At 44.6% G+C, this 14,835-nt stretch overlaps 1 protein-coding gene across 1 annotated transcript in view; it reads left to right on the top strand.

Moving 5' to 3' along the window:
• The first annotated feature begins 1,264 nt into the window (after window positions 1–1,264).
• The window catches only part of REEP5 (receptor accessory protein 5), a 49,083-nt gene continuing 35,512 nt past the window's right edge, over window positions 1,265–14,835 (top strand). Inside the window, exons 1-2 of the mRNA XM_055435903.2 lie at window positions 1,265–1,467; window positions 2,055–2,148. Of these exons, the coding sequence (XP_055291878.1) occupies window positions 1,350–1,467; window positions 2,055–2,148 (212 nt within the window). The 5' untranslated portion in view covers window positions 1,265–1,349. The remainder of the gene's footprint in view (window positions 1,468–2,054; window positions 2,149–14,835) is intronic.

The raw sequence follows: 14,835 nt of genomic DNA, 5'->3' as shown, positions 1-14,835 counted from the left end.
CCACACTGAGAATTGTCCGTAGGTAGAAAGACAGAAATGGACACCTCAGCAGGGTGGTAATCACAGTAATCCTATTATATATTTGCTTTTTGTTTGTTTAATTTGGTCACTGATTTGGCTGGGTACTGATGGGACTAGTGAGAGAACTGAGCTAAGATCTGGGGAAGAAAAGAGGAAGGAGAATTAGCATAAAAGGAAAAACCTAAGAGTGGGCAAGGTAGCTTTTCGTGGAAGTGGAAGACAGTACTGTAAAGTCAGTGTGAAAGAGGGTGAAGAGAGAATGTTGGTGGCCGGTGAATGCTATCCTAAGGAATTGCAGCTCTGGTCTGTAAGGGATGGGGAGCCTTTGAAGCTTAAGCAACAAGGAAAACTCTGCAATAGGGTACAGATCACAGGAGTCAGAAAGACTGCTTTCAAAGGGAGTTTCCTGAATTAACATGGGCGAGCCATAAAAAGAGATTACATTTAGGTGGATGAAGAGCAGGAGCTGGACCTTCTGAAGGAAGAAAAGTGAAGTCCAGTCCTAAGACTTGGAGTTATTTTCTCCAGAGTAATTTTGCTTCTAGGCAAGAACGGGGCTTCCCTGATGGCTCAGGAGAGGTGGGTTTAATCTTTGGGTCAGGAAGATCCCTTGGAGCAGGAAATCACAACTCACTCCGGTATTCTTGCCTGGGAAATTCTGTTGACAGAGGAGCCTGGTGGGCTACAGTCCATAGGGTCGCAAAGAGTCGGACAATGACTGAGCAACTAGACAGCCACAAGGCAAGCAAACGTTACTGTCTCTGCGGCTAGAAACATTTCCGTGGTATCAGAGATCAAGCGAATGCCAAGCCCACCATGAAACGGTTTAGTTTTCCAGTACGTTTCTTCCCAGAGTAGGGTGTCTTGTTTCTTTGAAGGTCTTTTCAAAAAGACTGTTACCTGTAAGAAAAGCTATGCCGAGTACCGGCCATGAAAGAAAGAGCAGGTCTGCAATTAAAGGGTTCTTGGGGGATGGTCGTGCATTTCAATTTTTTAAGTGGAAAATGTGTTAGTAGATGTAACACAGCAGTGTAGGTCCATCAAACCAGTCCCCCTACTTTGTAGGTGGCAACAACAAGGCCGCCTGCCTCCATTTCCACCTTGTGTCCAGTGCGATTTCTGAAAGGGGCTCGGTTAGCAGAGGCGGGGAGGAGGGGCGGCCGCGGGGCCGCCGCCCGGGGTGTGGCGCGGGGCGCGGCGCCCGGGAGCCCGCGGGGCGGAGCGGGGCTGCGCGGAGCCAGTCGCCGCCCCGCCCCGGCGCAGTCAGCCCGCTGTGCGGCCGCCGGCAGCAGCACCAGCCCCGGGCGCGGCGCGCGACGGCCCCCGCCATGTCTGCAGCCATGAGGCAGAGGTTCGACCAGTTCCTTCACCAGAAGAACTGCATGACTGACCTCCTGGCCAAGATCGAGGCCAAGACGGGCGTGAACCGCAGCTTCATCGCGCTCGGTGGGTGCAGGGCGGGCGGCCGCGGGGCCCTGCGCCGCCTGGCCGGGGGCAGCGGCCTCACCCGCGGCCGGGGCAGACGGGGGCGAGCGGCGGGCACCTTCGGGGACGGCACTGGCTGCCCGGGCAGGCCGGAGCCGGCCGCTGGCGGGGCGCCCGGGCGCGGGGCCGGCCGGCGCTGACGTGTCTGCCCGCGGCCGGGCGCCCAGCGCGGTGGCGGGGCGCGGGGCGGCGCGGGGCCCGCGGGGGACCTCCGGGGGCCCGCCAGGCTCGCGGCCGGGAAGCGGCGTCCCCGCGGGAGCGGAGGGGCTGCGGGCCGGCCAGGGGACCCCGACTGCTCTCGACCCTCGGGGAAGGAAAGAATCGGCCCCTCCAGCTGCGGTGCCCCTGGAGGGAAGGAGGGTGAAGGAAGGGCACGAAGAGGGGGCCTGCCGGCTGTCCTCAGACCCGAAGCAAAGCCCCGCGAAGGCGCAGGCCCTGCCGCGGTGCGCTCTGTTTTTCTCCGTCGCCTGAAGGAGCCAAGCCTGCGCTGTGGGCGGGGGCCGCGGCTGCAGTGTGCCACCGACCCACTTCTGTCCTCGTGTCTCCAGGTGTCATCGGGCTGCTGGCTTTGTACCTGGTGTTCGGTTATGGAGCCTCTCTCCTCTGCAACCTGATAGGATTTGGTTACCCAGCCTATGTGTCGTAAGTGACTCCCCCTGCAACTGTCCCTTCCTCCCCTTCACTCCCCTTCCCCGCTCCAGAGTGGTCAAAGGACTACAGAGGAGTAACTCACCGCTTAAGGTTACACATTTTAGAGCCTTAACTTGACATCTGATCTGATGACTAGCCAAAATGTATGTTTCATCAGCTTATAGTGGCAGGGTGTGTGCTTTCTAACAGCTCCACAAATGAAAGGTAGATCAAACTGGACCTTTACTTTTGGGGAGATCTCACCGGGTACAGACAGTGGACTATTGTTGTATTAGTTGCTAAGTCATGTCTGGTTCTCCGCAACCCCATGGACTCTAGCCCGCCACCCTTTTCTGTCTTTGGGGTTCTCCAGGCAGGAATACTGGAGTGGGTTGCCATTTCCTTCTCCAGGGGATCTTCCCTTACCAGGGATGGAACCCACCTCTCCTTCATTGGCAGGCAAATTCTTTACCACTGAGCCTCCAGGGAAACTAGTAGATTCCCTCCCTAATAATTATTTAAATGTGCATTTCACCTTATATTTATGTACATAGTAAAAGCCCATCAATCAGAGCTTCCTTAATTCAGTTTTACTCTACAGTGTGTTTAGCTTGGCCAAGCTTTTCCTTGGCCTACTGGATTAATTCTGCCCATTTTTAAAGTCATATTTTAAAGTAATTTCAAGTGAGTCAATTTCAGTTTTATCATTTGTTTAAAGTCATTTTTTAATTTATTTTCTACATAGTCCATTGAGTATTATTAGCTTTTTTTACTTAAAAGAAGCTAAATGTCCCTGTTTATTGCTAGGAATTCTTTGAGATGGTAGACATGATCATATTTCTGAGGTAAGTGCGCTTTATATATTAGAATTTCTCTATTCATCAAGTAGACACACTTTATTTTCTTTTCTATCTGAGTACTCTGAGGCAAAGTGACATTTGTAGAACATTTTAACAGGAGTGATGAGTATTAGAAATCTAATAAAGGGGTTTTAATGACTTAAAAATAAAAATTCAGGGAATACTTGATGAGTACCTATGTCTATTAGTATTTATTCGTAGGATGTTTCCTTTTGGTAGATCCAACTCTTACTGTTAAAATGAACACTGTTGTTCAGTCACTAAATCGGTATATGCCTCTTTGTGACCGGTGGACTACGGCACGTCAGGCCTCCCTGTCCTTCACTGTCTCACAGAATTTGCTCAAAGTCGTGTTCATTGAGTCGGTGATGCCAACCAACCGTCTCATCCTCTGTCACCCCCTCCTCTTCCTGCCTTCAATCTTTCCTGGCACCAGGGTCTTTTCCAGTGAGTCAGCTCTCTGCATCAGGTGGCCAAAGTATTGGAGCTTCAGCATCAGTCCTTCCACTGAATATTCAGGGTTGATTTCCTTTAGGATTGACTGGTTTGATCTTTCTGTCTGAGGGATTCTCATTTAAAATGAATACAGGATTCTATACCATTAAGTGAAGGTTGGTCTCTGTGGGTGCTTAGATTTTGCCCTAAAACAGTGCTTCTCACCCTTCACTGCTCACTGGAAGTATCTGAGGAGCCTTAAAAATTACTGCTTCCTGGGTCCTATCGCTGGAAATCATGATGCAGTTACTCTCAGGTGTAACCCGGGTTTTGGAATTGTTAAGGAGTCTCATTTTTAAATGCTGAGAAACCCTGGTATAAAGCAGCAGCGTAGCTTGTGCTTATTATACTTGAAGAGGGGGATTGGAGCGATGGAAGAATGGCCTGCAGACCCTGGAGAGTGTCTAGAGGCCCACTTGGCTTCTGTTTTGTGAAAGAGATTAAAGGAGACATGGGATTATATGCACAATAGAGCATACAGACCCCCAGTTAGGAAACATTTCAGGCAATCACTGTTACATTAGCCTAATCAAGTCTATTCATTGCTTAACCAATGTGAGGGTAAAATTGTCAGAAAGTCCTTGAAAATGGTGCTATTAGTAGCACCTAAATCAGCATTACTTAAGATGTGATCTGTCATCACTCTAATCGTTCTTGTCTGTTGGAATTCTTGCCAGCCAGAGTGGATTTTTTAAAAATACACGTTCATCTAGTAATATTAGGCAAACACCAAATGCTGTCCACGCGCCATGGCAGCATCTCAGATACACAGGGACTAAGGTGGACATACTTCCCATCTGTGCATGGATAGACTACAGAGTAAACTACAATAAATAGTAAAATAGTGACCGTGTGGTGAGTCCTCCACAGTGCACCCACAGGGAGCTGTGGGAGAGGTTAACAGGAGGGACCCCTGGAGATACTCATCTGAGCTACTACTGGAATTAAGACTTGATGGATGGGAAGGTGCCAGCCGAGAGCAGACCCTGGTAGAGAAAGCAATGTGTGCCAGGCCCTGGAGGCACTGGTGCCCTGGGAGCTCTGAGAGGGAAGGGGTGAAGGAGGGCCAGAGTGGGCGGGTGTTGTCAGGCAGGGCTGCTGGCTGACAGGTCCAGTGTGCAGTGTATTTCGGGTAGTTGTGAGGAATTTGCATGTTTTCTGACTGCCTTGGATGGGTTCGAAATAAGAAGTGACCTGTGAGGATTTACATTCTTAAGGTCATTCTGGCTGCTGTGATCTCTGGAAGCAGTCGGTGATCCCGCCAAACTATTGCTAATCCCTTTCTTTCTCACCTTTCCATGTTCACTCCTGCCGCTTCATCTCCTTGGGCCATCAGATTGTGCTATTTAATGATCCCTGTTGGGTGGCCAACAATGGTCAAGCTTGGTTGACCAAGAGGCTGCAGGGTGCAGAAATAAAATTTGGAAAAGCTTATTTGTCTTCCCAGCTTTTCTCATGACTCACTACCTTGGGAAATCTGTGGGTGGGGCTGAGGTGCCCCTGGTTTCCTTCCAGGTCTTGGCGGTGTGGGTGTGTTGGAGCCAAAGACAGCTGGAGGCCTGGCCAGCCCTCCAGGCAGCGGAACCAGCTTGTTATCAGGAGGCCTTTTCCTGCTGGTTACTCTTATTTTCTGTGCAGATAATTTCCCTTTGAGAGCAGGACCTTTATCCTCTTCCTCTATGTTTCCAGACTTTTTGGCCACCCTGTATAGGAAGTTTGAAATGTCATCCCAGCCTTCTCATTATCAAGAGCTGTTGACAGAAAGACTTTAATCTCCCTATTTCCTTCTATTACTGATAAGAGAAAGCAGACTACAGGATAATCATAGGAAACTATTACCACAGTGGACCTGCCCCTCCCCCATTTTTTCTGAGATATGTCTCTTGCAGCCCTTTTAAAGTACACAGATTTAGCAGTTAGTATATTTATAAAGTTTTGCAACCACCACCAGTGCCTATTTCTAGAACATGTTCATCACCCCAAAAGGAAACCCTGTACCTCTTAGCAGTCATCCCTCATTTCTTCTACACTCCAGCCCTCAGAAGTCACCTCCTGCTTCTGTCTGTATGGATTTGCATGTTCTGGACATTTCATACAAACTGAATCATATCTTATGTGGCTGTTTGTTTCTGGGGTGGCCCTGCATTTATTAACAAGTCTTTCTGAGAGACCTCTCAGGAATGTATACTGTGCTGCAGCATCACAAAGTTGGAGCTGATTCCCAAGATAACCTCCTCCCAGTGGCCCTGGAATGTGGTGGCTGTTGTTGATTCTGCTTTTTTATTCAAGTGGAATAGGAGGGAAAGCCTAATGGCTCTGTTTTCTGTTTTTATCTTTGCCCTGAAAATAAGGGAAAGGAGGAGGGCTTGTCCAACCCAGCAACCTTCTTGTCTGAAGTTCTATTAAAATATCTATTACTTTTCCTCTTTTTTATTTCATATTTTTGTTAAGGATCAGATGGCCACCTTCCTGGGACTATCAGAGTTGGGCCTTAGCGATCAAACGGGTAGTCTGACCATCAATGCTTTTCAAAAGATCCAGGGACAGAGAGAGTTTAGAAGGTTTTCCAAGGTCACACAGAGGCTAGGCTTGGTCTGGAGCCCTCAGTTAACTGCACAGGAATGTGAAAGCACTTTCAGGCATATTTTAGCACCATGCTTGAGAAGATAATAGATACTCTGAGTCCAGCATTTTAATGTCTATAGTTAATATAATGTTTGGCAACATTTTTCAAATCTCATACCCACTTTGGTGATGTGTCATTTTATCTTCTTTGTGTCCTCACCAGCCCATTTTAAGCTTTTGCTATCAGTACAAGGAGTGTTATTGCTTTTAGCTCTTCATGGGGCTGTTGAATAACTGTGTGGCACTTAATTTAATAAACACTTAAATATCTCTGTTTAAGTGCTTTACAAATATAGCTCATTTAATCCTCATGACAGCCCTGTGATGTAAGTGTTAGGATTATTCCTGTTTTACAGATGAGGAAACAGAGAAACGGAAGTAGTTTGATTATGGTCTCACAACACTGGATGATGAAACTGATATTTTAGCCTACGGAGTCTGGCCCCAGAGTCCAAGTTTTAAACTTCTGTTATATTGCTTCCTATATGGCTCTTTAAGTGTCCCACAGATGCCAGAAGTTTCCGTAGGGATGAAAATTAACTGTTGATATAACTTTTTCTTTATCCATTTGACACTGTCAATGCAAATACATCAACTTCATGCTGTATGTTTCTCAAGGTACCGCCATTCCAAATCATATCTGCATACACAGTAATTTGCAGTGCTTTGTAAATGTGGATTAGAATATATTACTAACAATTTCTTTCTCTTGTTCAGTGTGATTCAGCATTGCTTTATGATGGCAGCACTATACATCGTTATTGCAGAAACCTCTTTTTTAACTGTGCACACCCAGATGGCACACTGCATCAGGTCTCCTGAGCAAATGCAGCTTGCCTTCAGCTCTTTGTCAGGAGGCAGCACATCTCAGGGAGGGGAGATGTTTGGGGATGATCTATATGAAATCTTATCCTTCTCCATCAGAGGGCAGACATACTGAAAACCACAGTCACAGAAAACTAACCAATCTAATCACATTGACCACAGCCTTGTCTAACTCAACAAAACTATGAACCATGCTGTGTAGGGCCACCCAAGATGGACGGGTCATGGTGGAGAGTTCTGACAGAATGTGGTCCACTGGAGAAGGGAATGGCAAACCACTTCAGTATTCTTGCCTTGAGAACCCCATGAACAGTATGAAAAGGCAAACAGATAGGACACTGAAAGATGAACTCCCCAGGTTGGTAGGTGCCCAATATACTACTGGAGATCAGTGGAGAAATAACTTCAGAAAGAATGAAGAGACAGAGCCAAAGCAAAAACAACACCCAGTTGTGGACGTGACTGGTGATGGAAGCAAGGTCCGGTGCTGTAAAGAGCAATATTGCATAGGAACCTGGAATGTTAGGTCCATGAATCAAGGCAAATTGGAAGCGGTCAAACAGGAGATGGCAAGAGTGAACGTCTACATTTTAGGAATCAGTGAACTAAAATGGACTGGAATGGGTGAATTTAACTCAGATGACCATTATATCTACTACTTTGGGCAAGAATCCCTTAGAAGAAATGGAGTAGGCATCATATTCAACAAAAGAGTCCAAAATGCAGTACTTGGATGCAATCTCAAAAATGAAAGAATGATCTCTGTTCATTTCCAAGGCAAACCATTCAATATCACAGTAATCCAAATCTATGCCCCAACCAGTAATGTTGAGAAGCTGAAGTTGAACGGTTCTATGAAGACCCACAAGACCTTCTAGAACTAACACCCAAAATAGTTGTCCTTTTTTTTTCTAGGGGACTGGAATGCAAAAGTAGGAAGTCAAGAAACACCTGGAGTAATAGTCAAATTTGGCCTTGGGGCACGGAATGAAGCAGGGCAAAGGCTAATCGAGTTTTGTGAAGAGAACGCACTGGTCATAGCAAACACCCTCTTCCAACAGCACAAGAGAAGACTCTACACATGGACATCACCAGATGGTCAACACTGAAATCAGATTGATTATATTCTTTGCATCCAAAGATGGAGAAGCTCTATACGGTCAGCAAAAGGAAGACCGGGAGCTGGCTGTGGCTCAGATCATGAACTCCTTATTGCCAAATTCAGACTTAAATTGAAGAAAGTAGGGAAAACCACTAGGTCATTCAGTTCAGTTCAGTTCAGTCACTCAGTCATGTCCAACTCTTTGCAACCGACTCCATGAATCACAGCACGCCAGGCCTCCCTGTCCATCACCAACTCCTGGAGTTCACTCAAACTCATGTCCATCGAGTCGGTGATGCCATCCAGCCATCTCATTCTCTGTCGTCCCCTTCTCCTCCTGCCCCCAATCCCTCCCAGCATCAGAGTCTTTTCCAATGAGTCAAATCATCGCATGAGGTGGCCAAAGTATTGGAGTTCTAACCGTTATAGAGTGGAAGTGAGAAATAGATCTAAGGGACTAGATCTGATAGATAGAGTGCCTGATTAACTATGGACAGAGGTTTGTGACATTGTACAGAGACAGGGACCAAGACCATCCCCATGGAAAAGAAATGCAAAAAAGCAAAATAGCTGTCTGAGGAGGCTTACAAAAAGCTGTGAAAAGAAGAGAAGCAAAAAGTAAAGGAGAAAAGGAAAGATATACCGATTTGAATGCACAGTTCCAAAGAATAGCAAAGGAGATATAAGAAAGCCTTCCCCAGGGATCAATGCAAAGAAATAGAGGAAAACAATACAATGGGAAAGACTAGAGATCTCTTCAAGAAAATGAGAGGTACCAAGGAAACATTTCATGCAAAGATGGGCTCGATAAAGGACAGAAATGGTATGGACCTAACAGAGGCAGAAGATGATAAGAAGAGGTGGCAAGAATACACAGAAGAACTGTACAAAAAAGATCTTCACGACCCAGATAATCATGATGAGATTAATCATCTAGAGCCAGACATCCTGGAATGCGAAGTCAAGTGGGCCTTAGGAAGCATCACTATGAACAAAGCTAGTGAAGGTGATGGAATTCCAGTTGAGCTATTTCAAATCCTAAAAGATGATGCTGTGAAAGTGCTGCACTCAATATGCCAGCAAATTTGGAAAACTCAGCAGTGGCCACAGGACTGGAAAAGCTCAGTTTTCATTTCAATCCCTAAGAAAGGCAATGCCAAAGAAAGCTCAGAGTACAGCACAATTGCACTCATCTCACACGCTAGTAAAGTCATGCTCAAAATTCTCCAAGCCAGTCTTCAACAGTATGTGAACCATGAACTTCCAGATGTTCAAGTTGGGTTTAGTAAAAGCAGAGGAACCAGAGATCAAATTGCCAACATCTGCAGGATCATTGAAAAAGCAAGAGAGTTCCAGGAAAACATCTACTTCTACTTTATTGACTACGCCAAAACCTTTGACTGTGTGGATCACAACAAACTGTGGAAAATTCTGAAAGAGAGGGGAATGCCAGACCACCTGACCTGCCTCTTGAGAAATTTGTATACAGGTCAGGAAGCAACGGTTAGAACTGGAAATGGAACAACAGACTGGTTCCAGATAGGAAAAGGAGTATATCAAGACTGTATCTTGTCACCTTGCTTATTTAACTTAAATGCAGAGTACATCATGAGAAATGCTGGGCTGGAAGAAGCACAAGCTGGAATCAAGATTGCTGGGAGAAATATCAATATCCTCAGATATGGAGATGACACCACCCGCGTGGCATAAAGTGAAGAAGAACTAAACAGCCTCTTGATGAAAGTGAAAGAGGAGAGTGAAAAAGTTGGCTTAAAGCTCAACATTCAGAAAACTAAGATCATGGCATCCAGTCCCATCACTTCATGGGAAATATATGGGGAAACAGTGGAAACGGTGGCAGACTTTATTTCTTGGCGGCTCCAAAATCACTGGAGATGCTGATGGCAGCCATGAAATTAAAAGACGCTTGCTTCTTGGAAGGAAAGTTATGACCAACCTAGGCAGCACATTAAAAAGCAGAGACATTACTTTGCCAACAAAAGTCTGTCTAGTTGAAGCTATAGTTTTTCCAGTTGTCATATGGATGTGAAAGTTGGGCTATAAAGGACACTGAGCACTGAAGAATTGATGCCTTTGAACTGTGGAGTTGGAGAAGACTCTTGAGAGTCCCTTGGACTGCAAGGAGATCCAACCAGTCCATCCTAACTGAAATCAGTCCTAAATATTCATTGGAAGGACTGTTGTTGAAGCTGAAACTCCAATCCTTTGGCCACCTGATGCGAAGAGCTCTCATTTGAAAAGCCCCTGATGCTGGGAAAGATTGAAGGTGGGAGTAGAAGGGAACGACAGAGAATGAGATGGTTGGATGGCGTCACTGACTTAATGGAAATGAGTAAACTCTGGGAGTTGTTGATGAACAGGGAGGCCTGGTGTTCTCCAGTCCTTGGGGTCGCAAAGAGCTGGACATGACTGAGGGACCTAACTGATCTGAACTGTATGAAGTCAGATCAGAAAAGGGGATGGTAAAGGGGAATACTTTAAGGAAACACAGTCAGATAAACTACAAGGGTTGTACTACAATCAATCACAAGTGAAAGCTATAGCATCTTAGCAGACAATGCACAGCAGATAACAGGAGGAAAGGTAGGCTCAAAAGGGTTGACATCTAGTTAGTTACAGTCTGCAATGGCAGACACCTTCCTGAACAGAGGTTCACTACCCAGAGGGGAGTTTAGAACGGTTGCCGTGGTGTGACTGATAGTTCTGAATCACTTTCTGTCTCACGAGAGTGTCTTCTGAACCAGAACTGCTGCTGTTGCTGCTAAGTTGCATCAGTCGTGTCCAGCTCTGTGCGATCCCATAGACGGCAACCCACCAGGCTCCTCTGTCTGGGATTCTCCAGGCAAGAACAGTGGAGTGGGTTGCCATTTCCTTCTCCAGAACCAGAGCTAGGCTTCCCTAATGGTGCTGGAGGATGTGTATTTGTGGTTCTCTCATAGACTTATTAGTAAGGGATGTGTTTATTTTCTTGTGTTTTTTTATAGAACTTGTAATTATCTTTTTTCTTTTACATTCATGAGCACTTGGGAGCAGATATATTTTCCATTCAGCTGCTTATGTCCCCATTACACCCGCTTTTCTCTCTCCAACTGTGTGTTCCTTGTTAGGAGAGCTGCAGGGCAGGGCGGCGCATGCCCACACTTTCCTTCTCTGGCCTACTGGGTACTTGGACCAAAAATACAACTGACAGTCTGTAAATGTTGCCTTAAGCACCACTGAGGTTGTAAAATTTACGTTGTCAGCTGTTTGCTGGTTGTTTTCACTTTGTATGATGGTTAGTATTACTGAACTATTTTAAGATGAAGGAGTTATGGAGAAAACTGTAACACTAATAAATTATCCTTCTAGCCACCCGTGAATATTTTGTAGGTAATTACAGCCAGTATTTTGGTTATGTTTTCGTTTTTTTCCTTTTGCCTGTGTCATAGAGAAAAGAAAGTTTTGAGGAGCAAGTAAGATGAATGATTTGAATGATTTATTCATAATGTAGTTTCTGGGCTCTAAAGCAGTTGTGGAGGGAGACCTCATTCCATACTCTGTTCTGGAGTGTCCTTGTGAACTTTAATGAACTATTTTTTGTTCTCTTCATGGAGACCCTGGAGATAAGATCTATTTGTTCTTCTGAGCTCCCTTCCTCTTCCCCCTGTCCCAGAGCTTTCTTTTTTTAGGACTTTGAATGAGGACTCCAGTTTTCAACTTAATATCCTTGAATAGTATTTAAAACAAGTGTAGGGACTTTGCTGATAGTCCAGAGGCTGACTCCACACCCCCGATTCGGGGGGTCGAGATGCGTTTCCTAGACAGGAAACTAGATGCCACATGCCATGACTGAAAGATCCTGCATGCTATGACTAAAGATTGAAGCTTCCCCGTGCCACACTAAGAACCAAGACAGCCAAATAGATAAAAAATTATTAAAAAATACAATTAAACAAATATAAACATTTATGGGACACTTTAAGATATTTAATGCCTATCAATAATATTACCAAGTAATCAATTTTGAGAACAATAAATCAGTATAGCAGAAGTTTAAAAACAGTCTCAAAAATTGCTAATGAAGTTACTTTTCTAGCAGTTGAAATATAAGCAGGGGCTTCAGAAACCTATGCTGACTTCATTCTAACACTCCCTGGTTTCTGGGAGTGGAGCTGTCATCTGTCCCTCTCACACGGCCACTATATATATCCTACAACTTCTGCTGGTGTGGCCAGATGACCTAGTGAAGGGATCACTTACATGGCAGAGGCAAGTCTAGATTGCTCTCTGCACCTTGACATGGCCCTCTTTCGTCTGGGAAAGGTCAGTTCAGGTTGTTCCTGCACAGGTCGTAAGGGTGCTTGAGTGTAAGTTAAATATTCCGGTATATACCCGATATTATATTTACAGAGCCATAAGTTTTATCGGCAGAGGGTTGTCCAAGTAGATTTTGCATCTGCTGGTGTTTTCTGTTCGTTTATTGAAGTATAGTTGGTTTACATTGCTGTGTTAGTTTCTAGTGTACAGAAGGTGATTCAGTTTTACACATATATATTTTTTCCATTATGGTTTATTACAAAATACTGAATATAATTCCCTGTGCCATATAGTAGGACCTGGTTGTTTGCATCTGCTATTTTATTACTTTGGGCATTCATCCTTTATTATTGCCTATTGAATAGTCTAATGCTTTCTGTTTTAAATTATAAAATGTTAGCTAGAAGAGGTCTTAGAGATCAAGCTGCTGGAACTGTCGCTACCTTTAACATATTTGGATACTAAGGTGACAAAATCAAGTTTTACGACTTAGTTCACAAGTCTGTTGAAGCAAAGTCAGGTGTAGGGGATAAGGATATCTGACTCTCCTGGCCCGCCCACTGCCAACATTCCTTATGCTTTATATTCAACCATTACTGATGCTTCCATTTTGTGTTAAAAAAATAGCGACAGTTGGCAGATATGATCACCATAATTAAACACCAAAATATTTGACCACTAAAAGACTGCTGCTGCTACTGCTGCTGCTAAGTCGCTTCAGTCGTGTCCGACTCTGTGCGACCCCACAGACAGCAGCCCACCTGCTTTTGGCTTTTTTGTGTTTCAACTTCCGTTAGAGTTGTTTTATAGAGTCATCTAATATACATTTGCCTGCAAATTTAGCTTATATTAAGCATTTCACTAAGTCGGTCATTTTGTACTATCAGTTCAGTTCAGTTCAGTTGCTCAGTCGTGTCCGACTCTTTGTGACCCCATGAATCACAGCACACCAGGCCTCCCAGTCCATCACCAACTCCTGGAGTTCACTCATTAAAGGAGCATGGTATATTTTTTGGTATATATCAATAACCTCAGATATGCAGATGACACTACCCTTATGGCAGAAAGTGAAGAGGAACTCAGGGGCCTCTTGATGAAAGTGAAAGAGGAGAGTGAAAAGGTTGGCTTGAAGCTCAACATTCAGAAAACAAAGATCATGGCATCTGGTCCCATCACTTCATGGGAAATAGATGGAAAAACACTGGAAACAGTGTCAGACTTTATTTTTTTGGGCTCCAAAATCACTGCAGATGGTGATTGCAGCCATGAAATTAAAAGACGCTTGCTCCTTGGAAGGAAAGTTATGACCAACCTTGATAGTATATTAAAAAGCAGAGACATTGCTTTGCCAATCAAGGTCCGTCTAGTCAAGGCAATGGTTTTTCCCGTGGTCATGTATGGATGTGAGAGTTGGACTGTGAAGAAAGCTGATCGCCGAAGAATCGATGCTTTTGAACTGTGGTGTTGGAGAAGACTCTTGAGAGTCCCTTATACTGCAAGGAGATCCAACCAGTCCATTCTAAAGGAGATCAATCCTGGGTGTTCATTGGAAGGACTGATGCTAAAGCTGAAACTGCAATACTTTGGCCACCTCATGCGACGAGTTGACTCACTGGAAAAGACTCTGATGCTGGGAAAGGTTGGGGGCGGGAGGAGAAGGGGACGACAGAGAATGAGATGGCTGGATGGCATCACTGACTGTGGACATGAGTTTGGGTGAGCTCCGGGAGTTGGTGATGGACACGGAGGCCTGGCGTGCTGTGATTCATGGGGTCGCGGAGAGTCGGACACGACTGAGCGACTGAACTGAACTGAACTGTTATTGTATAGTCATCTTAGAAGACAGTTTCTATATATTTAAGAAGCAGATTTGCTGTAGTGATTGTATCCTTTGGGTAGGGAGGAGGATTGGGTATGGTGTAAACAGTAAAGAAGCACATTGTTCCTTTACTTCTTTAGTTTTTTCCCTTTGTTTATCTCTTTCTCTGTTGATGTTCTCTCTTGTTTTGAAAGTACACCTATTCTGCAGCAAAAAACAAGTACTTTTCTGAGTGTCCATAGTTTCTGATCTTTATTTCCATGAACAAAAATCTCTTTACTGGCATGGAAATAAAATACTGTTCATGACTTAAAATGTGTGTTTCTTTACTTCTAATTTGACACACTCTATTGTGAAATAATATTTGAAATGGCAGACTCCTGAACAGAGGTAATTGGAAATAGGAAAAACATTTTGAGCTGTCAGGAATTCCACTTCACATTCTCTGATAAATTCTGGCATAGGAGTGCCAGAAGCACTCCTATGCATAGTGGTCACAGTGTGTGTCTGCTGTATCAGAAAGGATTATTAACATTCTGGTCCATATTCTTCATATTCATGCTTCAAATAATATACCTTCAACTCTGGAATATTTGTTTTTATTTTTATTTTTTTTTGAATATTTGTTTTTAAATGTAACTTACCACATTTGAAAT

This window comes from Moschus berezovskii, chromosome 9, assembly GCF_049115385.1.
Source record: "Moschus berezovskii isolate FMDL1 chromosome 9, NW_MosBer_1.0, whole genome shotgun sequence".
In the NCBI taxonomy this organism is placed as follows: Eukaryota; Metazoa; Chordata; class Mammalia; order Artiodactyla; family Moschidae; genus Moschus; species Moschus berezovskii.
The sequence above is the reverse complement of the archived record's forward strand: the minus strand, read 5'-3'. Positions and strand labels throughout refer to the sequence as shown.